This window comes from Malus sylvestris, chromosome 15, assembly GCF_916048215.2.
Source record: "Malus sylvestris chromosome 15, drMalSylv7.2, whole genome shotgun sequence".
Classification (NCBI taxonomy): domain Eukaryota; kingdom Viridiplantae; phylum Streptophyta; class Magnoliopsida; order Rosales; family Rosaceae; genus Malus; species Malus sylvestris.
The window spans coordinates 53,617,447-53,645,422 of record NC_062274.1 but is presented as its reverse complement, the minus strand read 5'-3'; the positions used below and the strand labels follow the sequence as shown (position 1 = coordinate 53,645,422).

Here is a 27,976-nt window from a genome sequence, read left to right as displayed (position 1 = left end):
TGTTCACTTGGGGGATTGTGTTGCCTATAATCAAGAGACGCCTTTTAAGGGTGGAAGTGCTCTAAGGGAGTAAGGAGTGGGCTAAGCCTCACAATCGGCTAGCAATAATGTAGTTCAAATTTGCCTTTGGCGAGAATCAAACCCAAAGTTCTAAAAAGTGCTAAGCGCTAGTCTGGCGATGTGCTAGGGCCTAGAGCCTAGGCGGACTAGGTGGATTTAAGTGAATTTAGCATATTTTGTATAAATGTAAAAAAATTATACTTGTATTGGAAATTTAAGAAAGATAAAATACAAATAAAACAATACATAAATCATAAGTACTATAATAACTGTTTAATCAATTTACTACTAGCCTCTCCGCACGCACTAACGTGTGTGTGAGAGGCATTTTTGCATCACAGGTGCTACGCGCCTCAAAGATGTGTTGTTTTAGATATTCTTATATTTCTTAAGTGATTATTTTATAAATTGTGGGTGTGTGTCCATCGCAACAATTTCTTATTATTTTCAACCATCTAACTTAGTCTTTTTGCACTCGCTCATTGTACAGAAAAAATGAAATTTATGAATTGCACCATAACCATTCCATATTTTTTTTGCTTGCTGATTATTATGGTGTCATTTTTTTTTGTTTGGCTGATAGAATTTGGTTTCACGAACTAAACTATGCTTGGTCATTATTATCACTTTGGTAATTACTGATTAACAAAAAAAATAAAGTTAATCAGTGTAGTTAGAATTCTCTTATATTCATCAGTATCATTTTACCCATATATATTGTACAGGAAGAAAATCAAGAGTTGGGTTCCTTAGTCAATAAGAGATTAAAAATGTTGGATTTCATTTTCGTTTACTATGATAATGGTGTTATGGTTATGCATGCCATATTGTCATATTGCCATGTTCGTTGAAGAATTTAGCAGCATATATTCCATCCAATTTGCACATATGTGAGTATCTCTCATACAATTTTTACTATTTTTCCTTTAAAACAAGAATGAAGATAAAATGGGAAAACATAAACGATTAAAAAAATCTGAAAATATGACATGTAATTTCATTTCTAAATACATGCTGATAACATTTAATGTCCTTAAATCAAAATTTTCAGATTCATAAGTTTTCAGTCAAAGTTATAGGCTAGCTAAGGATGAACTTGCCACCCATTTGCTTGCACTTGATGCTTTAGATTTTCATGGTTAATCTGCAAGCAATGATGATAAAATAAGAAGTCTAACTATAATGCACAATCCCAAATATAAAGTTTGTAACCAATATAACCTAAATACCTTTAACTTTGACAATTTTCTCATGACAATACTTTTACTCCAGTTACTTTTAGAATACTGAAAGATAAATAATTTGTCAAGTTTGAGGTAACAAATTGTAATCATGTTTACAAAATGGTAAATCACCAAAATGGTCCCTGAGATTTGCATAACTCATAACTTTGGTTCTTGAGATTCCAAATCGATAAAAGTGGTCCCTGATATTGTCCACCATCCATCATTTTGGTCATTCCGTTAAAAACTCTGATAAATGTCCCTGAGCTCTTTGCCGGAAGTTTGGGCAATTTTCAAAGCTTCGTAACTCAATCGTTTCTAACCAAATTCGACACATAATATATCAAAATGAAGATAGGACAGTGTAGAATAAGATTATACCTATTTCAAAGCCCAAGGGTTGCCAGAGATGACCGGAAAATAGCCTCAAAGTTGACTGGTCTGAATGAAAACTTGAAAACTCGTCGGAAACTGGGTAAACTTTAAACGTTCATAACTTTTTCAATACTCAACGAAATCAAGTGATTCAAAAACAAAAAACATACTTCTTGACGAGACAAAGAGAATGGAACCTTTTTCGACAGCTAAATCGCAATGGTTTGGCCGGAAATGGCTCGAAAGTGGCTAACTAGATACTAAGACAGCCACTTTCGAGCCGTTTTCCGGCCAAACCACGACGATTTAGCCGTCGAAAAAGGTACCATTATCTTCATCTCGTCGAGAAGTATGATTTTTGTTTTTGAATTACTTGATTTTGTTGAGTATTGAAGAAGTTATGAACGTTTAAAATTTACCCAGTTTCCTGCGAGTTTTCAAGTTTTCACTCAGACCAGTCAACTTTGAGGCCATTTTCTGGAAATCATTGGGCTTTGAAATAGGTATAATCTTATTCTACACTTTCCTATCTTCATTTTGACATATTATGAGTCGAATTTGGTTAAGAAACGATTGAACTACGTAGCTTTGAAAATTGCCCAAACTTCCGGCCAAGAGCTCAAGGACACTTAACGGAACAAGACAAGAACAACGTGCACAAACAAATATTTGTATTTTGATGATTTTGGGTTACAATCTCTCTCAAATTTGATCATCTGATTCGATCTCCGTAAGGTGTTGATTTGTGGATGTTTCGTTGATCCAAGGGCCGTCGAGGCTTGATCTTGGATGAACTGTTGGAAGTTTCTTCAAGGGGTCGTGGGCTTGATCTTTGAAGGTGGATTTGAGCAGATCTTCAAGGAGCCATTGGGGCTTGATCTTGAGGATGAATGTTTGTTCAAGGGCCGTTAAGGCTTGATCTTGAATAACGGTGATGAACGGATCTTCAAGGGCTTTTGGGCTTGATCTTGAAGAACAGTGATGAACGGATCTTCAAGGGTTTTTGGGCTTAATCTTGAAGAACGGTTGGATGTGTGGATTTGTCGACGTTGTTGATCCAAAGGGCCGTTGGGGCTTGATCTTAAGATGAACGGATGATGAACGATGGTGCTTTCTTCAAGGGCCGTCGGGGCTTGATCTTGAATTGGTGGAAGTTCTTCAAGGGGCCTTTGGGGCTTGATCTTGAATTGGTGGATGATTGTTGATCCAAAGGGCTGTTGGGGCTTGATCTTGAGTTGGTGATTGTTGATCCAAGGGCCGTCGGGGCTTGATTTTGGAAGAACGATGAACGAGGAACGAATAACACTTTCTTCAAGGGCCGTCGAGGCTTGATCTTGAGTTAGTGATTGTTGATCCAAGAGCCGTCGGGGCTTGATCTTGGAAGAACGATGAACGAGGAACGAAGAACACTTTCAATTTAATTTTCAGTTCTCAAATTAATCCACATTCACATCACATATAAACTATCCTACACATATGCAATTATAAAGATAAATAAAATGTGCACACAAGATGTAGGATTTTACGAGGCAAAACCCACCACTGGGAAAATCCTCGGGCTACCAAGCCAGGAAGCACTAAGAAAGAAAGAATACATAAAGACTTACAAAACTCATCAACTAGACACTCATACTAGTTGGCAGCTTTGTCTCCGCGCTTTGCTACTCGATCTTTCTTCAGTCTTCGAGTTGAAGTGGCACGACACTAACGCAGCCGTCAATCACCTTTCCCTCGAACTTTGCAGGATGCTAACTCGATCATGCAGAATGTTTATATGATGAAGTGTTTGTTTGAAAAACAATCAATTACGAAAATCACAAAGCTCATTTCCATAATTGATATTCAATTTAAAACCTCAAGAAAACCAGCATGAAAAATAACATTTTCTATTAAAAACTCATGCCCTTCGAACCACAAGCAACAGCCGTATTTAAATTGGTTTTCAATGCACACAAAACCCCAAACTGATGTTTCTAACAATTCTATTCAATAAAATCAGTTTTTCATGCTTATTTGGCTCACCTTTTCACATTCCTGACTTCCCATATATATATGCAAAAGCATTGACCCTTTATCCTTTATCTGATAAGTACTACAAAGCAATCCATGTAGTTTAACAATTCTACCAACATGCAATCAGATAACTCCTCATGCAAATAGATAAGATTTGAAAACAAGTTTTGAAAAACCAGTTTTATCACACGGTTTGAAAGACAGGATAATTTGATTCTAGAAAAGTAAAACACACAAGAATAAAAGTCCTAACCCAAATACAATAATATATGGATATGGATGAATGTAGTTGGATGCATGCATGCAAACGTACCTGAATGATTATCGCGTTTTGGTAACATCTTCGCATTGAAAGTGTGAGAAACCTCCCTAGACTAAAACTATTACAATTGTAAATATGTAACAAGTCTAAGCTATTACAGACTCAGGCATTTTGTCAGAGATTGCCAATTTTACCCTAACAGGTTGTTTCTTAGAAATGTACCTAATTCTTCTGCCCCAACTCCTTACACCTCAAATCCATTACCCAAAAGCTATAGGGTACGCCGTATCATAAATATTTTATTAAAACGGAACAAGGTTTAGAATTGGCTGCTTCATTGCTTTTATTTGATGTGATAGACAAATCTAGTTGTTGACTCTTTTTGCTATTTCAATTAATGTCGCAGTCTTGTCCCTGTGTTTTATTCTAGGGTATCACAGCACTTTGAAAATGACTTTACCGTCTGTGGCAGCCATAATATTCTCCTGGGCATCCCGCCTATCTTCTATGGACTTGTTTTGCAGCACTACCACAGACTCGCATAAAACATTCTGGGTTTCCATTACATTACCCAGGGTGTTACTGTTGAAGGCCACCCGTCCTTCAATTTCGTAAATTTTGTTTTGCATCATTAACATTTGATTTTGCAACCACAAACCGCTTTCGGTTGCAGGGGAACAATGGTCAAATGAATGGTAAAACGCATTATTGATGGGGTCTGAAAGGGATTCAATTGCCGGCAGAGTAGGGTTTACAGAAAATTGAAATGGTGGCCTAGCCATTTTGAAGATTTGGGAAGGGAGAGAAGTAGAAATTGAAGGGAGTAACTTTGTGAAGTAAATTGAAGGAAGTAACTTTGTGTAGAGACAGTACCTTGTATTTAAACTATGCGAAGTAAATAGCTCTGCAACATTGCAACTGCCTCATGGGAAAATGATACTGTAGCCATTCACACTGTTTGCCGATGGATTGAATTGATGGGAAATTGAAACGACTGAGTTTGCAGCTTTTAAGGGGGAAGCAATGATAAACGGGCCTTGGGAAGCAAATAGATGGTTAGGGACGGAGTAAGGAGATATAGATGCATGCAGAGAGATTTTTCACGTCACATCAAATGGTACATCACGTGTTTTTATAAAAATAATGACTTATGTGTGTTAAAAGGATAATAACTTAAAAATTAAAATTTTTCATCACTTACATAAAAACACGTGATGTGTCATCCGTGTTCCCTGTAAGATGTGTTAAAAGGTCGACTAAATGAGATACTCCATAACTGTATTTGGTCTACTCATTGTTATTTGAATTCGAAATATGACGGGGTTCACTGTTAAAGATGGCTCGAGCTATTGAGCACAGAAGCTAACACAGAGTTACCTTAGGTGGACTAAATGTTGTACTCCATAACTGTTTGATTTTTAAGCATCCAAGTTATGTTCTGTTTAGAGAGAATTTAATTTTTTTAGTTGAGGATTATGTTTGATTTTTAGAAATTAATAAAAAAAATCAGAGTGCTATTGACGGGCCGCTGTGGTGGTGTGGTGATCCATGGCGGCTGTTCGGGAGGAAGTGCAAAGAGGAAAAAAGTTTGGAGAAGAGGAGAAGGCGATAGATGTAGGTGGTGGCCCTAATTTTTTTAATTTTGTTTTGGTTTTTTTTTATGTTGCTGACCACCTGTTTGATAGTAAAGATTTATCATTCTTTGCTTTAGTCTCTAAAAATTTGAGTATGACTGAATTGAAATGTATTATCGTTCTTTAAAAATAAACATTGACATGTACCAACACAATTTATTCTCAAATTAAAATGTACACAATTTATTCTCAAACTAAAACGTACCTGTGCTAAATTAGATGTATTCATATCAAATTAAACTATATGCTTACTAACTTGAAACATACATGTTCCGAATGAAAATGTACCCATATTAGCTTGAAACATACCGATAAGTTTTAGGGTTACACATAATTTGCCGTTAACTTTTTACATACCAAAATTATGATAATATAAATGTACCAGTAGCTTGGTACGTATCCAAACAAAAAATAAATAACATATCAAAATACTAATTTGTACACAAGTTTGGATTACATAACATACCAATAATATACCAAATTATTGGTATGCTATTTTTTAATATATATATATATATATATATATATATATATATATATATATATGTATGTATGTATGGGCATGCATATACGAATTCAAAATTGTTTTTCACCCATTCTCTAAGGGTACACATCTGCTACACTGCATGAGTCACCAAAGTCGTATATCTATTTCCAGCCAAGGCATGGAAATGTATCATTTTCCCATTTGGATTTACAGTTAAAGATGGCTCGAGCCATTTAACACAGAAACTAACACAGAGTTACCTTAGATCGACTAAATGATATACTCCATAACTGTATTTGGTCGACTCATTGTTATTTGATTTCGAAATATGACGGGGTTCATTGTTAAAGATGATGGCTCGAACCACTTTGGACAGAAACTTAGATTTAGGAAAGATTAGACACGCGGGGCTTGAATGTCATGGATTACATGGATTATTTTCCATTTTTTGGAAGCTATTATTAGATTAGTTTTATACTTTTTTGTTTTCTGCAGAATGAGTTTATTACTCAATGCAGAATCAGTTTATTACTCAATGCAGAATCATTTTGTTACTCAACGCAGAATCAGTTTGTTACTCAATGCAGAATCAGTTTGTTACTCAATGCAGAATCAGTTACTACAAAAACTACATTACTCAATACAGAATCAGTTTGTTACTCAATGCAGAATCATTTTGTTACTCCATGCAGAATCAGTTTGTTACTTCATGCAGAATCATTTTGTTACTCAATGCAGAATCAGTTCCTACAAAAACTACATAAAAAATAGATTTAATCAAATTCATGAATTAATAACATGGAGGCGTTGAAAAGGTAGGAAGTGGCTTCCTATTCCCAAATAATACTGGAGATGTTTTAATTGTGCTTATCTATTGATAGGCAATTATAATGGAGAAGATTCAATGAACCTAATTGTTCTACTTCCTTTTATTAACTGTTTGATTTTTAAGCATCCAAGTTATGTTCTGTTTAGAGAGAATTTAATTTTTTTAGTTGAGGATTATGTTTGATTTTTAGAAATTAATAAAAAAAATCAGAGTGCTATTGACAGGCCGCTGTGGTGGTGTGGTGATCCATGGCCGCTGTGGTGGTGTTGTGATACGAGTTGACATACGAGTTGACTTGCTTGAGCCATTTAGCACAGAAACTTTAGGTCGACTGAATACTATTCCAAACAACTTTAGGTCGACTGAATACTATTGCTTGAGCCATTTAGCACAAAAACTTTAGATCGACTGAATACTATTCCAAACAACTTTAGGTCGACTGAATACTATTGCTTGAGCCATTTAGCACAGAAACTTTAGGTCGACTGAATAATATTCCAAACAACTTTAGGTCGACTGAATACTATTCCAACATAGTCATTACTGTCATTTGACTGATTGGCTTAAGGCGGATGAAGTAAACTTCTACAAAGAACCAACGGAAGATAAGCTTCAATTCTACAAGGAAATGGAAGAAGTGGAAACAAGTAAGACATGTTTTAATTTATTTAGTAAATTTGTTATTAAATATTCAACTTTAATTCTTATTCTACATCTTATTAATATATATATATATATATATATATATATATATATATGTATATGTACTTTGTAATGTAGGCTTGACACAAGCTCAACCTCAATCTTCTACAAGTTCAATGCCTCCTCCAAATGCATCTATATCTCAAAGCTTGAAGAATTGATCAAAGCATTTTTACTTTTTAAAGTTTTAAGTTGATTTAGTTTGAAATGTTAACTTCTATTCGAATTTCCAATTTTCATTTGGTTTGTACACTTAACTTCTATTTGATTTGGCTTGTAACTTCTATGGATTGGGAACGCGTGTTATAGTTATATTGTGGAAACTTCTATGGCTTGTAACTTCTTGAATTAGGTTAGAAAAATATTAGATTTTGGGCAAACGAAGTGGCCTAAAACAAAGTGGTAATTACCATTGGTATACCATACCAACCAAACTATTTGGTATACCGAAAGTTTGGTACGGTAACGGTAATAGATTTTGTTGTACCAAATATTTGGTATGGTAATCGGTACAGAGGTTTTGGTACGGTAATCGTACCAAAACCACCCCATGTAGGTGGTGGCCCTAATTTTTTTAATTTTGTTTTGGTTTTTTTTTATGTTGCTGACCACCTGTGTAAAGATTTATCATTCTTTGTTTTAGTCTCTAAAAATTTGAGTATGATTGAATTGAAATGTATCCTCGTTCTTTGAAAATAAACATTGACATGTACCAACATAATTTATTCTCAAATTAAAATGTACATAATTTATTCTCAAACTAAAACGTACCTGTGCTAAATTAGATGTATTCATATCAAATTAACTATATACTTACAACTTGTACCACAACATTCAAAATAAATCAATAAATATTATTACTCACCTTAATTACAATGAACAAATAATTTATTGCATATTATTACCCCTAACACACACACACACACACACACACACACACAGATATATATATATATATATATATATATACATATATACGTTTAAATGTGTATGGTACTACCGCAAGGTCTATATATGTATATGTATGTATGTATGTACGTATGTATGCACAGTACTACATATACTAATTAATCTACCTATATGTAAATTTATGATGAGCAAATAACATATATTTTGTATGTATCATCATATATATTGGGCACTTTTTATTATTATATGTACAAAATAATAGGTAAAATAGTATTGAATAAAATAATAATATTTTTTATGTAGGTACATTATTTTGCATACATTGGGTTTGCCTTATTATGTGGGTAAATTATTTTGCATGTATTTTACATATAGGTGGGAAATTATTTTTCTTTTTTTAAGCAATCTAACATTTTAAAATTCGAATAGTAGGTGCACTGAATCAAATAACATTTTTTGTAGGTAAATTATTTTGCATGAATTTTTAGGTATACCAGGCTTTTTTTTTTTTGTTATATATATGTGTGTGAAATAATTTACCTACATTTATATGTAAAATATAATTTGTTGACTTAACTAAGCATGTATTATTACATATATTAGGCATAAAGGCTCTACAAGCATAGAGGTTATGAACTTTATGATAACTATAAGTTATTCAGCAGGTTTATGCATCGATGCTCCATTATTTTTCAGGAATTCTCGTTTTACTCTTTTTACTCTTTTATCTGGAAATTAATTTGAGGAGGAAAATCAACCGTCTGCTTATATTTTTGGTTCGAAAGAATAGAATTAGACTTAAATACAAGAAATTTCATTACAAGTTGCAAATTCAGTTGATTCCTCTTGCGCCTCTTGACTTGTTTTGGAATATCAAAGTAATTTTTCATGAAACTGAAATTTTGTTGTTGTTAATTATTTTCTTATGGATGCAAGCAGAATGCTTGTGAATTAGAATCCCATTGTACATAACCCTTCTTAGCAGGGAAAAAGAAGATGAAGCGAAAAAGAAGATGAAGATGGTGATACTATTTAATGTTTAATTTATTTTTTGTATAAATTATAAAGATTTTATTTATTTATTGTTTAAGTATTAGTTATAAGGATAAAATTGTCAGTTTATTAGCATAATTTTGACTAAAGGGGTTATTTGATTTCGAAATATGACGGGGTTCACTGTTAAAGATGATGGCTCGAACCACTTTGGACAGAAACTTAGATTTAGGAAAGATTAGACACGCGGGGCTTGAATGTCATGGATTACATGGATTATTTTCCATTTTTTGGAAGCTATTATTAGATTAGTTTTATACTTTTTTGTTTTCTGCAGAATGAGTTTATTACTCAATGCAGAATCAGTTTATTACTCAATGCAGAATCAGTTTGTTACTTAATGCAGAATCATTTTGTTACTCAACGCAGAATCAGTTTGTTACTCAATGCAGAATCAGTTTGTTACTTCATGCAGAATCATTTTGTTACTCAATGCAGAATCAGTTACTACAAAAACTACATTACTCAATGCAGAATCAGTTTGTTACTCAATGCATAATCAATTTGTTACTCAATGCAGAATCATTTTGTTACTCCATGCAGAATCAGTTTGTTACTTCATGCAGAATCATTTTGTTACTCAATGCAGAATTAGTTCCTACAAAAACTACATAAAAAATAGATTTAATCAAATTCATGTATTAATAACATGGAGGCGTTGAAAAGGTAGGAAGTGGCTTCCTATTCCCAAATAATACTGGAGATGTTTTAATTGTGCTTATCTATTGATAGGCAATTATAATGGAGAAGATTCAATGAACCTAATTGTTCTACTTCCTTTTATTAATTGTTTGATTTTTAAGCATCAAAGTTATGTTCTGTTTAGAGAGAATTTAATTTTTTTAGTTGAGGATTATGTTTGATTTTTAGAAATTAATAAAAAAAATCAGAGTGCTATTGACAGGCCGCTATGGTGGTGTGGTGATCCATGGCCGCTGTGGTGGTGTTGTGATACGAGTTGACATACGAGTTGACTTGCTTGAGCCATTTAGCACAGAAACTTTAGGTCGACTGAATACTATTCCAAACAACTTTAGGTCGACTGAATACTATTGCTTGAGCCATTTAGCACAAAAACTTTAGATCGACTGAATACTATTCCAAACAACTTTAGGTCGACTGAATACTATTGCTTGAGCCATTTAGCACAGAAACTTTAGGTCGACTGAATAATATTCCAAACAACTTTAGGTCGACTGAATACTATTCCAACATAGTCATTACTGTCATTTGACTGATTGGCTTAAGGCGGATGAAGTAAACTTCTACAAAGAACCAACGGAAGATAAGCTTCAATTCTACAAGGAAATGGAAGAAGTGGAAACAAGTAAGACATGTTTTAATTTATTTAGTAAATTTGTTATTAAATATTCAACTTTAATTCTTATTCTACATCTTATTAATATATATATATCAGGGCTTTCACAAAATGGGAGGGGCATAAAGGCTCTACAAGCATAGAGGTTATGAACTTTATGATAACTATAAGTTATTCAACAGGTTTATGCATCGATGCTCCATTATTTTTCAGGAATTCTCGTTTTACTCTTTTTACTCTTTTATCTGGAAATTAATTTGAGGAGGAAAATCAACCGTCTGCTTATATTTTTGGTTCGAAAGAATAGAATTAGACTTAAATACAAGAAATTTCATTACAAGTTGCAAATTCAGTTGATTCCTCTTGCGCCTCTTGACTTGTTTTGGAATATCAAAGTAATTTTTCATGAAACTGAAATTTTGTTGTTGTTAATTATTTTCTTATGGATGCAAGCAGAATGCTTGTGAATTAGAATCCCATTGTACATAACCCTTCTTAGCAGGGAAAAAGAAGATGAAGCGAAAAAGAAGATGAAGATGGTGATACTATTTAATGTTTAATTTATTTTTTGTATAAATTATAAAGATTTTATTTATTTATTGTTTAAGTATTAGTTATAAGGATAAAATTGTCAGTTTATTAGCATAATTTTGACTAAAGGGGTTATGTGAAGGTGAATTAAAACCTGAGGGGGTGTTAGTGTAATGTCTCAAACGTGAGAGAGTTTTGTGAAAACTCGATATACCTCAGTGGATGTTAGTGTAATTAACCCAACAAAAACTAAAAGAGTGATTAAATGCGAGTGCCTTTAAATTTTTTGGGCATCAAATTAAATAAAATTAACAGGAAATAATGATAATGATTAAAGAGGAACGTTGTGTTTTTATTTTTATGCATAAATATGAAAATAAATTAGACGAAAACATTAAGGAGGAGTGTGGTTTTATTTTCGAGCTTCGTTCAAATAAATTAAAGGAAAACAAAAACGTGAGTGTGTGTAAAGAGGCTAAAACGACAGTGTGTATTTGAAAACAGGGGACGACAATGGTGGTGGCGGTGGCCGAAGGAGGAGGAGGAGGAGAATGAGTTATTGAGCCCAAACCGGAGCGTTTAGGAGCAGAGAAAGCGAGGAATGGGAAGGAGAAGAGGAAAGCAATGAAGAAGAGGGAGGGAGAGAGGAAAATTTCGAGGAGCGAGAGAGGGCGTGAATCGAAGCCATGGAGATTAAGAGGAAGAAACAAATTCAGGAGCAAGAAGAGGAAGAGGAACGAAGAAGAGTCAAGTCTCTTGAGGTTGAGGAAGAGCTGTCTCGGAATCAACAGGTCGTTTTTTCTTATCAATCTTTACGTATTGGACTGCAAATTTTGAATTTCTGTTATGTAATTTACGGCGTACATCGGGATTGGGATTTGTGATTTTGGATTTTGGATTTTGGATTTCTGTTATGCATTTGTATATTTGTATTGGTATTCGTAATCGTATTTGTTTGTTTGCTGAGGAATGAAGAGTTCTTCCAATTTTAACTGATTCACTATATGTAGTTCATCGGTTTATTTGTGCCGTTAGTTTTGACTAGTTTATGGCCTGGTTGTTTTCGAGATTGTGCCTGAAATGCGATTAACCGAGACACTTCATATAATAATTAGTGATGAAATGTTGCTCAGGATGAATAGGATTGCCAAATAATATTAATTATCCACTTGGTTGTGGGTTCTGCTTGTTTAGGGAGTAAGTGTTGGAAAGTGAAAAATGTTCACTGTCATTTTCTTTCTGTATTCTAATTGTGCTGTTCCTTACTGGTCACGACTGCTGCTGATTCTGCATTGTTTGTACCCCCGTTTTGTTTCTTTTTGGTCGCATCATCTGTAAGCCCCTTTTGTGGAGCAGTGGTCTTTTTATATGGGGTTGCAAGAGGCTTCTGTTGTCGGTTGATAAGAGGTTCTAAATTATCAAGGTTAGATTCAATAGGATCAGTAGATAACGGATAAGAATCAGGGAATTGTACCTCCGGTTGTCCACAAAACTTATCAGAAAAGGCAGAAGCAGCCTACAACGGTACAAGTTGAGACTGCAGCAATTCCCTCTCCCGAAGTCACTCTTCAAGTTGAGTCTGAACATGATATGATAGGTTCCTGCCCGTGTTAAGAGGCATGGTCTTTCATTTGGAAACCAAACTAAAAATATAGTGTGTTGTGAAATGAAGGTTGTTAATGTTAGGTCACTGCTTGTGCTAATATTTAATGGGTAGCATAGATGCGTTGTCTGCTAGAACTAGGATACTTCAAAATTCTGTTTAGAGGGATGGCAGATCAACTCCTTCTTAGCATTGTGGTTATATATTACTTTCCGTTTGGTAGCCCTATTGCCTGTTGCCTATTGCTTGCGGTGTGTATGGCAGGTCCGGAATTCAAAGGACGGTAGTGAGGTTGATGATTGGGGGACAATGTACAATAAGGCGCCTGCTGAAATCACCCCGCAAGGAAATGAGATGATTTTCAAGAAGAAAAGGGTCAAGGAATCGCTGGATTCAGCTGTAGTTGCACATCAATCTGTCAATGGAAGAAGAATAAGATGCATCAAGGAAAGCCTCACTGTTTAGGCCTCTGCTTATGAATTTATTCATTCGTCTAAATGATCTAACAATGCTGGTTCAAAGGACTGAAATGAGCTATTCACATACTTTTGTAATGATGCGAATTTAACTGGTAAATCCTCAGAACATGACACGCCTGGAATGTCTTCAATGATCAACTTCCAAGAAGTCAATTCATCCTCCAACTTCTTCATACTAAGCTGTAATTCTTGTCGTTTGGATAACTCTGCTTCTACCCTCTCTCTACGCCTCTTTTCTTCCAACAATTTTTCCTTCAATAACTCAACATTTTCATGAGCTGACTTCAGCTTTCTTGCTTCCCTTACTTCAGCATCCTAGGAATTTAGAAAGAAAATGTTATTGAAATACAAAAGAAATGCAGACTAGTCAAAGGAGGGACATATCTAGTCAAGAGAAAGATATTAGTCTAGAAAAGATGAAATCAGTCATACACAACTCTCTTTCAAACGGGAGCTTCTCGAAATCTGTTCAAACTTCCTAATAACACAAAAGAAAATATTCTCGCCCAAAGTATTTTAAAATTTTTCTTTTTGTTCAGAATTCTACAATTTCTTTTATACCAAATGATAAACTTTTACCCTTCTTCATCTTCTATAACAATACAAAATCTATGCTGAAATATAAAAGGTTGATGAGGCAAAACTCAAACTACCACAACTACGCATAACAATATACTCCTTACCCCTTGGCCAAATGACCCAAATCACATTACCAAACTAACAATGCATGCACCATCGAACATATACAGACATATTGGCTACTTAATCATTAATGTTCAGAATTTTATAAACCGCCAAACCAAAAATTAATCTTTCGAGGGCTGAAGATTTTTTTGTAAAAAAAAAAGAACTAATTAAGAATGATCATCAATCAACTTCATAGAGAACCTGAAGATTCAATAGGAAGAAACAATTTGATTCATTAGAAAGAAAAGATCGGCAACAAAACTTACAAAGTTTCTAAGCTCTTCTTGCAGATGTTTAACTAAAATATTATTCTCCGTGGATTCAACTTCTTGAAATGTAAGACTTGATAATTTAATCGCATTCTAATTATTGTTATGGAAATCCATTCGCATTCTAATACTTGTTTGTTGTTATTATTGTTAAGGAAATCCATTCGCATTCTAATTATTATCGTTAAGGAAATCTAATCACATTCTAATTGTTTGTTGTTATTATTATTATTAAGGAAATCTAATCGCATTCTAGTTGTTTGTTTGTTGTCATTATTATTAAGAAACCTAATCACATTCTAGTTGTTTGTTTGTTCTTCCCTTATTTATGGATGACAATAGATTATTGCATTCTCACGGCTGATACTGATACGGGCATTTAATAGTTTGGTTTTCCGGGATCCACGTCATTCAATTGTCGTGGTATTCCATACTACCTAGTACCAAAGAAACACCCAACGCCCCGACCCTGCGAACAAAACCGGTTTCAAAAAAACAAAAACAAAGTAACGATGAAGATGATGATGACGAATCCTGCCAAAAAAATCCTCCCCTCGGTTGTGAAGGCAAGCAATTACACAACCGCTGCTGCTGATCTTCTTCTTCGTCCTCCCCCGCCTTCAGACGCAGATCTGCGCAAACAACCCCAATCCATGGGGGACCCTTGCCTTGATCTGTATTTTGGCGTCCAAGTCCAACCAGACCCAGCCACCCGGACGCGGACGGCCTATAAATATCTCAACCAAGTGCTGCCGATGGCCTGGTCCCACAATCCCCTCACCACCCTCAAGCTCATTTGTAACCTACGGGACGATTCGAATGATCTCGGAAAATCTGATGAAAAAGCCTTCTACAGTGCCGCCTTATGGCTCCACCGCAACCACCCCAAGACTCTTGCCTGCAACGCCGCCTCTATCGCCGGCGAGTTTACCGAGTCGGTCGGGACTATGGATGACTTCGTCCAGATTCTCAACCGCCTTGCACGAGCCCGTGACAGGTACGAGGGTGACTCGGATTATCGCTTCTTACTCGACCGGGTTTCTGATCTCTTTGCGGACCACTTGCGCTCTGATATGCGAAACTTGAAGCAGCAGCAGCAGCAGCCTTACATGGACATAAGCTCAGCAGCGTTGTATTGCCCTCCCATCGGCTCCTCCCTGGACCGCTCCTCCACTCTGCTCTGCGAAAGCATTGCCAGGATTCTTTTCCCCCGAGAAGAATCATGCCCGGAGGAGGAATACCAAGGCCTTGATTACGCCCAGAGAGTCCGAGCTCGCCTCCGGACGGAGGTGCTGGTGCCCTTGACAAACTTCTTGCTCTCTAACTCCTCGCTCACTCATCGAGGATTCTGCCCCGTTAAGAAGTATTTGGATGAGTTGAAAGGCGGCCTCGGCCAGCCCATTGAGCCCGGCGCTCTCCTCCCACATGACATCATAGGGTACGTGGATGATGAGGATGTCGGGCAAGCAGCTGAGCTTCAGTGGAGGAGAATGGTGGAGGACATCTACTTGAAGCAGGGCAATAAGTTGAGCAACTGCTTGGCCGTGTGTAACGTCTCGCCTACAGTGGCCCACATGAATGTGTCGGTGGCCTTGTCAGTCTTGGCGTCCCAACTGAGTGAAGAGCCGTGGAAAGGAAAGGTGATCAATTTCAGTTCGAACCCTCAGCTGCACAATTTGGCCACACCGCAGGGCGATGATGATCTCAAGTCCATGTGCGCGTTTGTGAGGAGGATGCATTGCGCCCTGGAAATTGATCTTGGCAAAGTGTTTGATCTGATTCTCGAGGTGGCTGTGGATGGGAATTTGAGGCCGGATCAGATGATCAAGAAGGTCTTGGTGTTGACCGACTTCCAAACCATTGACCTGGCGGAGTCTGATTATGAGGCAATACAAAACAAGTTTAAGGCGAAAGGGTACGAAGATGCGGTGCCGCAGATTGTGTATTGGAAGCTCCAGTCATGGGGGACTCCCGTGGCGCCTTGTAGGCGACCAGGGGTGAGCACCCTGGATGGCTTCTCGGACAACTTGTTGAAGTTGTTCTTGGATAGTAATGGGGAAGTTGGCCCGTACCATGTCATGGAAGCAGCCATCTCTGGCAAAGAGTATGAGAACCTGGCTGTGTGCGACTGACTCGACTCAGTTAGTTTTTAGTCTGCTTCTTTCAATTATTTGCTCTCTCTCTCTCTCTCCCTCTTCTTTCCCTTATAGCCAGTGTGATTGTGCTGGCACTTTGTTCGTGTTTTTATTTTAGATGGTTGGTTTATAACTTTATACTCCTTGCTTGACAATATACTACTTGTGTCTTCAATGTTGGTTCTCCCATTCAAATGGCACCAAAACAACTCGGAGGTTAAATTGCCAATTTCTCGTACATAAAGTGATGGCAATCAAACTCTTGTACCTAGCGATAAGAGTAGGGTATCAAACTATGCATTAATGTGGATACAAATCTTATTGAGGCCATGCCTTAGTTAGATTTTTGGGAGTAATTATTTTATTAATGCTTTTACTAAAATTGTTTTACCATAAACGTATTTAAGTTTTTTAGAGAAGTTATAAATTCATTGTAGTGAATGAGCAGGAGTATGTCAAGTTTTCTGACAGAAGGCTAAGTGCTGGATGACTTAATTAAACTGGAATGTTTGAGTTTTTATAGACCCTAAGAATTGGCTCACTTATAAAACTTCATTTTGCATTTATAGAAAAATTCTGATCCTTTGAGTTTAAGGATTACCACAGGTCATGGCTATGTAAGGGAATTGTTCCTCGTGTGATTTGATAGCCATATCTTATGCTACCTACATCCAGTGGAGAGTGATCTACCTAACATGATACATCCAAGTTTTTTATGTAGTTTAAAGTTAGGATGATAAGCCGACAACAAAACAATGTATCATCTAATAAGCCAAGGAGTGAAAAGAATCCAAGTAAAACATTTATAGGATGCTTGCGCTGGTCTCCTCGTCACCCTTCCACACGAAGGGGAGCGAGTTTATTACTTACTTTCCACATGGTCATATGGAACAGGTACGTCCGAGCTTTAAGTTTATCTACAGGTAACCATGCTGTTTTTCGTTAGTCCTTGGATTTATTGGCTCAGTGGGTTGAATTGTGTAACTGCATCCTTTGAAATGATGTTTTTGCTTAATAATGTCAAAAACCATAAGGAATTACTGTTTAATACAAATAGCTGTAGTCAATGGACAACCTGTACAATGAAGAGATATATAGTGACCTGTAAAGGATGATATCCCACCTCTCTTTTTTGACTTCCCTCTAAATTTGGAGCTGCAGTATAACATATGCTATGTGGACTCAATGCAGAATCAGTTTGTTACTCAATGCAGAATCATTTTGTTACTCCATGCAGAATCAGTTTGTTACTTCATGCAGAATCATTTTGTTACTCAATGCAGAATCAGTTCCTACAAAAACTACATAAAAAATAGATTTAATCAAATTCATGAATTAATAACATGGAGGCGTTGAAAAGGTAGGAAGTGGCTTCCTATTCCCAAATAATACTGGAGATGTTTTAATTGTGCTTATCTATTGATAGGCAATTATAATGGAGAAGATTCAATGAACCTAATTGTTCTACTTCCTTTTATTAACTGTTTGATTTTTAAGCATCCAAGTTATGTTCTGTTTAGAGAGAATTTAATTTTTATAGTTGAGGATTATGTTTGATTTTTAGAAATTAATAAAAAAAATCAGAGTGCTATTGACAGGCCGCTGTGGTGGTGTGGTGATCCATGGCCGCTGTGGTGGTGTTGTGATACGAGTTGACATACGAGTTGACTTGCTTGAGCCATTTAGCACAGAAACTTTAGGTCGACTGAATACTATTCCAAACAACTTTAGGTCGACTGAATACTATTGCTTGAGCCATTTAGCACAAAAACTTTAGATCGACTGAATACTATTCCAAACAACTTTAGGTCGACTGAATACTATTGCTTGAGCCATTTAGCACAGAAACTTTAGGTCGACTGAATAATATTCCAAACAACTTTAGGTCGACTGAATACTATTCCAACATAGTCATTACTGTCATTACTGTCATTTGACTGATCGACTGAATACTATTGCATTTATTATTACAATACATTTTGAATTGGACATTGCACCGGTTCATGCCACTTCCTTCTTTTAATAAGTCGTTGGGCCTTAGGTGTTGGTGGTGACTATCTGGCTGAGTTTTTCTTTCTTTTTTAAATTTCTTAGGTTCACATGCAAGGGATCGCTGTTGGAAGAGCTGTAGATTTGACACGGTTTGAGCGGTACGAGGATCTGCTTAAGAAACTAGAAGAGATGTTCGATATTGAAGGTGAGCTCTGTAGGTCTACAAAGAAATGGCAGGTTGTCTACACCGATGATGAAGATGACATGATGATGGTTGGGGATGATCCGTGGTTGGCGATGATCCATGCCAAGTTTCCCTGCATGCTGATATGGAGCGGGGCAGCGGTCTATAATGCACATGCAATCCGAAGAATTGTTGATTGCAGCAGAGGTTGGGTGTTTTGGTTATTGTTTGTTCTTTTGTCGCGAGGAGCTCATAGTGCTTGCTTGTTTGGACCCAACTGGGCTACCAAAGTTTTCCACTGTGTACGGCAAGGTACATGCTGTTCATCTTCTTTTTTTTTTTTTGAAATTTATTTTCTACCTTTTGTACTCGTTGAGACATGTTGAATCGAGCTTTTGTACATAAATGTATAGCCTTGTATCTCTTGCTTGCAAGTGAATTGCGCCAAGTTTTTCGTGAGGAAGAAGCTTTTCAGTGTTTACAAACTTATCAATTCCTCCTGCTCAGGCTGCTGCTCTCACCGAAATTCCAAATTCCACCGGCCTTCAACTGCTCGCAGTCAAAAGAGAAGAAATGATTACAACTGTGAAGAAGCTCAAGTTTTGGTCTAGAAAAAAAGAGAAAAAAGAAGACTCACCACCAACTCTATTATCCTCCCCCACCACCTCGACGACCACCACCGCCACCACCCGGCCACTATTGCTGCTCATACTCCTCCTCCTCAACCCAACCCTCGGCTCCACCCTTACCACCATGGTTGGATGCTGACTACATCTACGAGACTCCTTTGGCACCTCCAGTCCAGCCTGCTCCAGAGTTTGCCTATCACCATCATGATCCAGTTCCAAGCCAACAAGAAACTGCTTTCAACACCAAGGTCAGCAGCAGCAGCACACAGTATCTCCATCCAATTCCGACCACATCTTATCAGCAATAAACGGATCCAAATCCTGTGTATGGCGTACCGGTTATACAAACACAAACGCCCAAAGCAACAACAACAAAGGAGAGATGTTATGCTGCCGCCTCCACCACTCGGGTCCTGAATTGTGTTGTCGGCTTCGGCATCCGTTTACTTCACTGCTTCTGTCCGTGTTTTTGCATTCGTGTAGGAATCCTGCAGTAGCGAAATATCTCAGTTAAATTGTTGTACAAGGCAGACTGGCAGAGTAGCATTTCTTAAATGGTAAGGTATATTGGTATGTCAATTTAATAATAGTTGTACGCGCACTTAAGAATTATACATGTCATAGAATTTGAAAGTATCGTGACAAAAGCCCAACAAAGAAAAAACACCCAAAAAAGCCAACCAAAAAAATGCGTGCATAGCATCCAAGTAGGAAGCATTGGGGCCGATAGTTACATCGCCAGTCATCAAACCAACGTCGGAAAACTCCTCTTTGAACTCTCTATACTTTTGGTTGCTCAGTGCTTTGATTCGTGAAGTGTATATCACTCTCTGCTTTTTTCTTAGAGACATTGCAATTGCATACGACGCCACCACCGTTTTCCCAGCCGATGTATGAGCAGACACCTATCATAATATACGTCGAATTCGAAAATGCACCAATTCACAATTTCATTTAAAAAAAAACCCATTCACAATTTCATTTGAAAACATGGAACCAATACAATAAGAACAGGGTTTCACAACTAACTGATAACATGGAACCAATATAATAAGAACAGGGTTTCACAACTAACTGATAACTGTAAATAGCGGATTACGAGACTTTCATAAAACTAAAAATTGAAGGTCTCGGGTTTGAAACCTGCTACTGGTGTGGAAGCCAAACTTGTGGTCAGGGAGAAGAGGAAGGGATGGATAACCATGGCTTGCCACCAGGTGTTCCCCTTTGGAAAAAAGAAGAAGAAGAGAGAACACGGTTTCACAGCCTACATATCTGTAAACAGGTTAAATTTGTAATAAGTTACATTCTTCCTTGTGGACAGACTTCTAACAACTCTTAGAGACGAATCTCAAGGGGCTAACCTTGGTCGTTTGTGATCACGAGATCTATGACCTGCATGGTGCCTCTTGTGTTTCCTTACAGATTCTTTGTCACCATCGGATGAATCTGTGGCATCATCCAAGCCACTTGAGTGTCTCCTGTGGCTAGATTGGCTGCTACCCTGCCGAGGTCTGTCATCACTGTCAAGCTTGCGATCCTTGTTTCTAGACTTTCTCCTTGATTTTCCATGTTCGGAATGAGTTACCCTGTCAGATTTTTCGCCTTTTTCCCAGCCAATTTTACTGTAGTAGTAGACTTCCGAATCAAAATCACTTGATTCATCTCTTCCCTTAGATGGACCTGGCCTACCAGAATCGCAACTCTCTGAACTTCCAGCCTTTCTTTTAGAAGTATGGTATATCTCATTCTCAACGGAACTATTTTCGGGTTCCCAGCGATCCTCTTTGTCCGTGAGTACATCAGAGTTGAATCTTGTATCATCTGGACCCACACTGCTGGACTCATGCGTTCCACGTGATTTCAAATTTTCAACTAGAGAATCAGCTTCCCTCATCTATATGCTCAAATGATCACGCCCATGTTTCAAATCTAGTGTTGGGACTTTATCATCATGTGAAATATCTGACACTTCATCCAAGCGTTTTGATCGTTTCCAAGCATGACTAGGGGGCCTTTCTGCATTGTTTTCTAACAGATCATCACTTAAGTCAGTACTACAGGACCTGGTGCTTCTTCCCCCGTGATTTGAGAATTTAGAAGCTTTGCTGGAGTGTGACGAGGGTTCCATGCTTTTCCTCCTACTGTCATGCTCATCACCTTTCATGTTGTTGTCTGACCGCTCTCCATCAGTATCACGAGCTCTGTTCTTGATGTCCTTATGATCACCCCGACATCTCACTTTCCTCTTTTGCCCAGAATGTCTCCCATTGTCCTGGTATGCAGCATCTTTGTCTCTGTCCCTATCTGACCAGTCCCAATTCACTTCATGATTTTTGTTCTCCCGATCCCTATATTCATCTGGGGATTCTACTTTCCGCTGTTGGCTTGAGCTTTTCCTGGTACCATGCTGTGCTCTTCTGTTCCGTTGCGACAAATCCCCATCAGATTCAGTTTCATAGGTTTTGTTCTTATGGTCCCTGTTTTGCTGTCTTGAGTTATGCCTAGTATGTCCACGGTGTCTGTCTCTATCTATTTCCCTCTCCAACAATTCTCCATCAGATTCAGCATCCCACTTTCTGCTCCTCCTAGGGTTGTAGTTTCTTAAGTTCTTGTTCTCTTCACACAGATCCTCATCACCTGTACGCTTCTGACGGCATGTTCCCTCTAGAACATAATTTTCATTGTCATATCTTCTACCAGAATCACTGTCCCTCCCTCTAGATCTAGATCTTCGCAAGCCATACCTGCCATGAATCTGGAAACTATGAGAACCTATCTATAAGCAAAAACCAAAGAAAAATGCAAGCTAATATAGAAGAGTTGAATGACATAGACCAACAAAAATAAGGAGCACTAAATCTAACACCTAACAGAAAACTACGCCCTCATAGAAATTCATAATACATAAAATAATTAAATCAGGAGATTATAGATTATACAAACTTCACCCAAATTAAAATATCGCACGTCAAGCACCTGGAAAAATTTAGCACAACAAAATAATTCCTGAATGTGGGCAGTTGTAGTGTCACGTTACCATCACCTGCTGCTTTCTACCAAAATTATTTACTTGCCTCAGATGTATAATTGCATATAGTTGGAACAAGATATATATAAGTGTGTGTGTGATGGAATTTTTTTGCTATGTAAATACAGGCATGACAACAAGACAAAATTACTAGAATGCAAACTCTCACATGCATGATGGTCTGTCTTTCTAGCTATTTTGCATGGAATTCAAAGTAAACTGGGAAGTTGAAGTTGTTGTGACTTGAATGAAAAATACCCAATCTAATACCATGATAAGTTGTGCTGGTAGAACGCAGGCCAACTATTGTTTTATATTCCAAAAGCTACAGTAACACAGATCTCAGAAGTACTATAGACAACACATTCAACAGCTGCTGCTCAAAGTAAAGCATACCTCTCAGAATCTCCCAATGACATCTTGCTAGAGTTCCTCCACTGTCCAAAATTTTCTTCCACCATTGGTTTATCATCCGCATCAGAATAACCAAATAAAGCAACCATTTTTCTCGCCCAGAATTTTGGGGGTGGTCTGTCACTATCAGCCCATTCATAGTCTCCACCAGGATTGCGGAAACAGTGGATAAAATTGCAAGCTGTACCACGGGAACATGTCTGCAACATTAAACAAGAATGATTATCAACAAGAGAATCCTCAGACTTCAAGGTTAGAATTGACATATTAAAGCCAAAACTTAGTTTATTACTCCAAAACAAAATTCTGTAAAATCTTATTCAATCTGAAAAGTACAACAAAAAAATTTAACACCAAGACAAAGTACGAGTAAAAAAGACAACGGGAAATGAAGGAACTGACAATACCTTGTACCTCGACTTCATATATTCCCCACATATGGCAACCTTCCATCTGGTCACATTGATAAATTCACAACTTATCTGCCAAAAACAACAACTAGGTCAACAAACCACCCCTCAAGATGGCGATGCTAAGAATGCAGGGAATTCAGAATTTACGGAAGTGAAATATAATAAAGAGATTCAAGAAAGAAAGGGATATCCCAAAAATGTTTAGTCAAATAGCAAGCAGGGAAGTTAGTTAAACTGATAGCCAGCTGCAATTAGAAGCAATTATACAACTTGTATAGATATCAATTAAATTAAACTTCAAGGTAGGCAGAGATATGACGGGTGCTTTTGCACTACCAACATGCAAACAAACAATAGAATAGCAAAAACGAAAAATTTCCTCATCACACCCCATAAGCACTTATTCAAATACAAAGAAAGTGCAATACCTGTTTCCCAGCAAAGTAGCGGCCATTAACAGATTGATAAGCAACAACAGCTGAATCCAGTGATTTGTAGTGTATGTACACATTTCCCCGCAAGTGGAATGCACCATTTCTGCAAACCTGACACAGATACTCCATTTGTCACTGTAAGATTACCAACCGAAAATTTGTATGGCGTGAATAGGAAAGTAACAAGAAAAAGTCTAGAATTTCAGTCCATTGCCCTTTTACTTTTGAAAACATATGAAGTATTTTGGTAATCACAAAGAAGCTGTCAGAAACCTTGAAATTTATAATTTCTCCAAACTTCAAGAATTCCGTATGCACATCCTCATAAAATTCTTCATAGCAGCGCTCAATCTCCTCATCAGTATACTGAAAAGAGGGAAGCAATATGAAACCAGGAAAATTATATCATCAGCATATACTAAAATAGAAAGAGGCAACTGGCCTGTCCCAATATTAAATTTTGTCAAGATACAAAACAGGTGAGCCATACATCCTCCACCAAAACACGGAAACATCAGTGTGTTCAGAAAGGTATGGCAACTGTTTAAAGACACTAAGAATGACTGTTTAAAAAAATTAACAATATTGCAACTTTGCATTATAAAAAGGTGTAATTGACTTGAATATCAACGTAGATGAGTCAACTAACAAAAAATAACATCGTACATGCCTAGAGATAAATGAAGGAAAACATAACACAACATGGTGACACTCAAAGATCTACCTGATACAATAGAATCTTAGAGAAAAACTGTAAACAGAAAATTGGTAACTATATCATCAAAATAAGAAAAGTTTTCCATTTCTAACCAAACATTCTGCAAATAAGAAAAGCTTATTATATGATTTGTACCTATTTTTTTGCCGTGAAAAGAAAGAATTTTATCAAAACAAAAATTTACAATTAGTTAACAAGAAGCACACCAGCAGCCAGAAACAAAAGGAAATTAACAGAGATGTATGGCAACCTCATAAAAAACTATGATTGTCAGTTCATTATAATGCTTAATAATAAAGATCATAATGCTACAAACTCCAACTGAATTATTTACGTTCTTCAGATTCTGATTGTGGAAAAGATAAGCAACTCAATTTTCATAAAAGATTCTTTCTTCTTTTCATTTCATTTGCCTTTGACATGTTTAGAGTGGAAGAAGAGTTAACTGCATTCAGATAATTCTAAAAGTTGTAGCCAACCATCACAAACTGTGGGATGTAAGATGTGATATCAGACAGCTTTAACACCTCCCACAACAGATATATTGCCCAACAAACTACGAGTTGTTGAGGAAGAAAACTTGTAGGATTACTACAGTAAACTCATGAACTTATTATACAATTGAACACATAGAAGAAAAAAAAAAATCTCAATATGGACACTGAAGCATAATATCTCTCACTGGCATAAAATAAAAGAAAAATCATGATGAAAGACGACTATAACATCCCTTAAAAAATACATATTTTCTTGTAACTCAGCTTTCTTTTAATTGATAAAACGTTATGTTTGCAATTAGAATAAAAGTTACTTCCAAAGCATGAGAACACATGTGTAGAGATACACATCAACCCACACTTGGTTAATAGAGGTCTAAATAAGAAATAAATAGGGAAGAAAACTTATGCCATAAATGGTAATAAGAATAAGAAAACAAGGGATACGTTATGTGGTAACAAGTTACTATTGCCAGCAAGGAAGGATACACTATTGGGGTATCTTTGATTCCAACTGAACCAAGGCTGAAAGCTTGAATCCCCACCAAAGCGAATATCGCAAATGAATCTCTGATCAATCAAGTCAAAGAAGAAGAGTACCATTTCACAAATGAACAGAATAAAAAATGAACTAAGCCACATTCCTGAACTAGGACACATGGTATGCAATCAAACACAAAACCTCAAACAAATAACAGCTCAAAAAAAATGATACAATAGTCTATGATGATTGATGCTTGAAAACAACCACAAACGACGGGAAAAAAAGTTCATTTGATGTCGGATATGCCTACTTAACATAGTAGGATTAGGAACAATAAACCAAAGGTTTCACAGATTAGAGAAGGATATGAAGACCCCCAAAGTCAGAAATAGGATACAAGAATCACAGGAAGGCATGACAGCATTAACAGACCTCGAGCCCCTCATCCTGCTCCCAAGCAAGGCCTGGACCATTGTACATGTTCTTGATAAGCAGTGTGGAAGATTTATCAGGACAGAAATGGACTCTGCTACATCGCTGACCAAACCGACAAGCTCCAGTTTTCAAATGGAAAGGGCAATGAGCTTTATCCTGTCATATATAAAAGTACATAACTTAAAGAATTATAGACAGTGATCTTCACTGTTGATCAAAATAGCAGCATCAACTCATGAACTATAAGAAGTATTGTCAGAAGAGATATAAAGATTAAAGAGTTATCAACACATAAATGGGTAATAAGGGCAATAATGAGATGACAGAGGAATACCTGCTCAGTTCCAAAATGAGGTACTTGTTGAGCAACACTCTCGATGAGCTGCTGTGCTGACATTGATGAACTTTTATAATCAGAAAAAGCTTCAGATTGTGGAGGGAGAGGATTTGATATAGGCCTATCAGAATCCTGTCAAACAAATGACAGCCTCTACAATTAAACTCATCAGTAAAACCAAAAATGAAACTTATCTGTAGGATAATCTATCCTACAAAATATCTATACAAAGTTCCAGATTCATGTTGCAGACCTTCTTTCTACTTTCTTGGTCAGTGTTTTTCTTAGGAATCTTGACCCTTTTCTTCTTGAGAATGATCTCATTTCCTTGCCAGATGATTTCAGCGGGTCCTTCTTCATAGTCCCACTCATCAACCTCATTACCGTCATTTGCATTTTCGACCTGCCATATGTACCCCAAGCTAAGTGAAAATCCAATTTTAAGGCAATAAGTATATTTCCTCCCAAACTATTTCCAAACCAAAAGAAATTTGAACCATAATGCTAAGAAGGAGTTGATATGCCCTGTAAATAGCATTTTAAACTATCCCACTTCAAGCAGACAATGCATATACCTTACCTGTCAAATATAGCAGAAGGGCTAACCAAACATTAACAACTTTCATTTCACAAACACTATACTTTTGTTTCCAAATCAAAGACGACGCCTTTTACCACAGGCATGAAGCTATCATATCAACTGACAACAGAAGCATCTTGCACCCCTATAAAAGGACCACTACCCCACAAAACGGGCGTACAAATGATGCTATCTTCACTAAACAACTTAACCAAAAATAAACAAAGGAAATCATACATGTAACAGAATTAAAGCACCGGTACGAATAGCATAATTAGAATCCAGAAAGCAAATGACAACTAAATAACTAATATATTTAGCAAGACGATAATTAATATATTCAGCAAACTATTCTTCCTGAGCTACATTTCATCACTAATTCAACCAAGTATTTCTGTTTATCATATTTCGAGCACATTCTCAAACACAAATTGAACAAATAAATCAATGAACTACAAAATTATGCTGCTAATTTACGTAATCAAAATTCAAAAGTTGCAGTCCAAAGCATAAAGATTGATAAACAAAAAACAACCTGTTCATTCCGAGACAATTCGTCTTCTTCCTCAAGAGCCTTGATTCTTCTTTGTTCTTCCTCTTCTTCTTCTTCGATTTGTTTCTTCCTCTTAACCTCCATGGCTTCCATCCACGCCCTCTCTCGCTCCTCGAAAATCTTCCTTTCTCTTTCCGACCGCTCGGCCTCCTCGTGCTCGATCATCGTAATCTTCGCAAGCTCTAGAGGATTGTTGAGAATGGCGTCATGTTCCTCTCGCTCTTTCAGCGCCATCTCCTTCCTCGTCTGCTTTCTCTTCATCTTCTTCATCGCTTTCCTCTTCTCCTTCCTATTCGTCATCCCTTTCTCTGCTCCCAAAGAATCCGTTCTGGGCACAATACCTCCTCCTACTCCTTCTCCTTCTTTTGCCGCTGCTTCAGCCAGTGTCGACTCCATTCTCTACCACTTTGTTTCAGGCCTGAATTTAGAAAAAAAAGGTTGCTCAGCGGTTGAACAAAAGGCAGGGCAAGGGCTTTGGAAGGAGAACTCAATTTGAAATCGTTTGAGCTGTGCACGTTGATCTGCCGTTGAGTTGTAGGAAGGCGATGGTTGTTGTGGTGGTGAGTAGGTTCAGTGAGATAGAGAAATGGGTTGTGGCGGGTCGGATCAGAAGGGCAACCAAGGATTTGGAAGAGTCGGTGGCAGGAGGTGGTAGGGACTTTTTGGAAGTAAAATAAAAAAGGAAAAGAGGGGGCAGAGTTGGGTT

At 37.0% G+C, this 27,976-nt stretch overlaps 5 protein-coding genes across 6 annotated transcripts in view; 4 read left to right on the top strand and 1 right to left on the bottom strand.

Annotated features, from left to right (window-relative positions):
• The window catches only part of LOC126601518 (uncharacterized), a 43,033-nt gene extending 29,380 nt beyond the window's left edge, over window positions 1–13,653 (top strand). The window contains exons 2-3 of one of the 2 annotated variants that reach the window (XM_050268245.1): window positions 11,944–12,187; window positions 13,264–13,653. In XM_050268245.1, the coding sequence (XP_050124202.1) occupies window positions 12,083–12,187; window positions 13,264–13,464 (306 nt within the window). In that variant the 5' untranslated portion in view covers window positions 11,944–12,082 and the 3' untranslated portion in view covers window positions 13,465–13,653. Of the gene's footprint in view, window positions 1–11,937; window positions 12,188–13,263 lie in introns of both variants that reach the window. The other variant, XM_050268246.1, reaches the window with a different exon arrangement.
• The window catches only part of LOC126601505 (uncharacterized), a 41,518-nt gene extending 24,567 nt beyond the window's left edge, over window positions 1–16,951 (top strand). Inside the window, exon 2 of the mRNA XM_050268226.1 lies at window positions 16,786–16,951. The gene's annotated coding sequence lies outside the window, so the exon portion shown is untranslated. The remainder of the gene's footprint in view (window positions 1–16,785) is intronic.
• Window positions 14,779–16,744, top strand: LOC126601502 (uncharacterized). Its single transcript, XM_050268223.1, has one exon. The coding sequence runs from the start codon at window positions 14,947–14,949 to the stop codon at window positions 16,564–16,566; it is 1,620 nt and encodes a 539-aa protein (XP_050124180.1). The 5' UTR covers window positions 14,779–14,946; the 3' UTR covers window positions 16,567–16,744.
• A 943-nt stretch (window positions 16,952–17,894) lies between the features above and the next one.
• On the top strand, window positions 17,895–19,961 carry LOC126601517 (uncharacterized). Its single transcript, XM_050268244.1, has 2 exons — window positions 17,895–19,057; window positions 19,253–19,961. The coding sequence occupies exons 1-2, from the start codon at window positions 18,914–18,916 to the stop codon at window positions 19,511–19,513; spliced, it is 405 nt and encodes a 134-aa protein (XP_050124201.1). The 5' UTR covers window positions 17,895–18,913; the 3' UTR covers window positions 19,514–19,961.
• Window positions 19,126–27,976, bottom strand: LOC126601499 (zinc finger CCCH domain-containing protein 5-like). Its single transcript, XM_050268218.1, has 11 exons — window positions 27,253–27,976; window positions 26,391–26,540; window positions 26,135–26,269; window positions 25,798–25,956; window positions 23,940–24,032; window positions 23,661–23,777; window positions 23,227–23,301; window positions 22,802–23,019; window positions 20,518–22,121; window positions 19,383–19,862; window positions 19,126–19,294 (listed from the first exon to the last, which is right to left on the bottom strand). Exons 1-9 carry the CDS (start codon window positions 27,664–27,666, stop codon window positions 21,272–21,274), a joined length of 2,211 nt encoding a protein of 736 aa, XP_050124175.1. The 5' UTR covers window positions 27,667–27,976; the 3' UTR covers window positions 19,126–19,294; window positions 19,383–19,862; window positions 20,518–21,271.

Excerpts from the sequence above, each read along its gene's own strand:
- LOC126601502 (XM_050268223.1), top strand. The coding sequence starts at position 14,947 with ATGAAGATGATGATGACGAATCCTGCCAAAAAAATCCTCCCCTCGGTT.
- LOC126601517 (XM_050268244.1), top strand. The coding sequence starts at position 18,914 with ATGCACATGCAATCCGAAGAATTGTTGATTGCAGCAGAGGTTGGGTGT. Across the intron at positions 19,058-19,252 it reads TTTCCACTGTGTACGGCAAG|GCTGCTGCTCTCACCGAAAT; the intron begins GTACATGCTGTT and ends CCTCCTGCTCAG.
- LOC126601499 (XM_050268218.1), bottom strand. The coding sequence starts at position 27,666 with ATGGAGTCGACACTGGCTGAAGCAGCGGCAAAAGAAGGAGAAGGAGTA. Across the intron at positions 23,020-23,226 it reads ATATGAAGTCGAGGTACAAG|ACATGTTCCCGTGGTACAGC; the intron begins GTATTGTCAGTT and ends TTAATGTTGCAG. Across the intron at positions 22,122-22,801 it reads TCATTGGGAGATTCTGAGAG|GTATGGCTTGCGAAGATCTA; the intron begins GTATGCTTTACT and ends GATTCATGGCAG.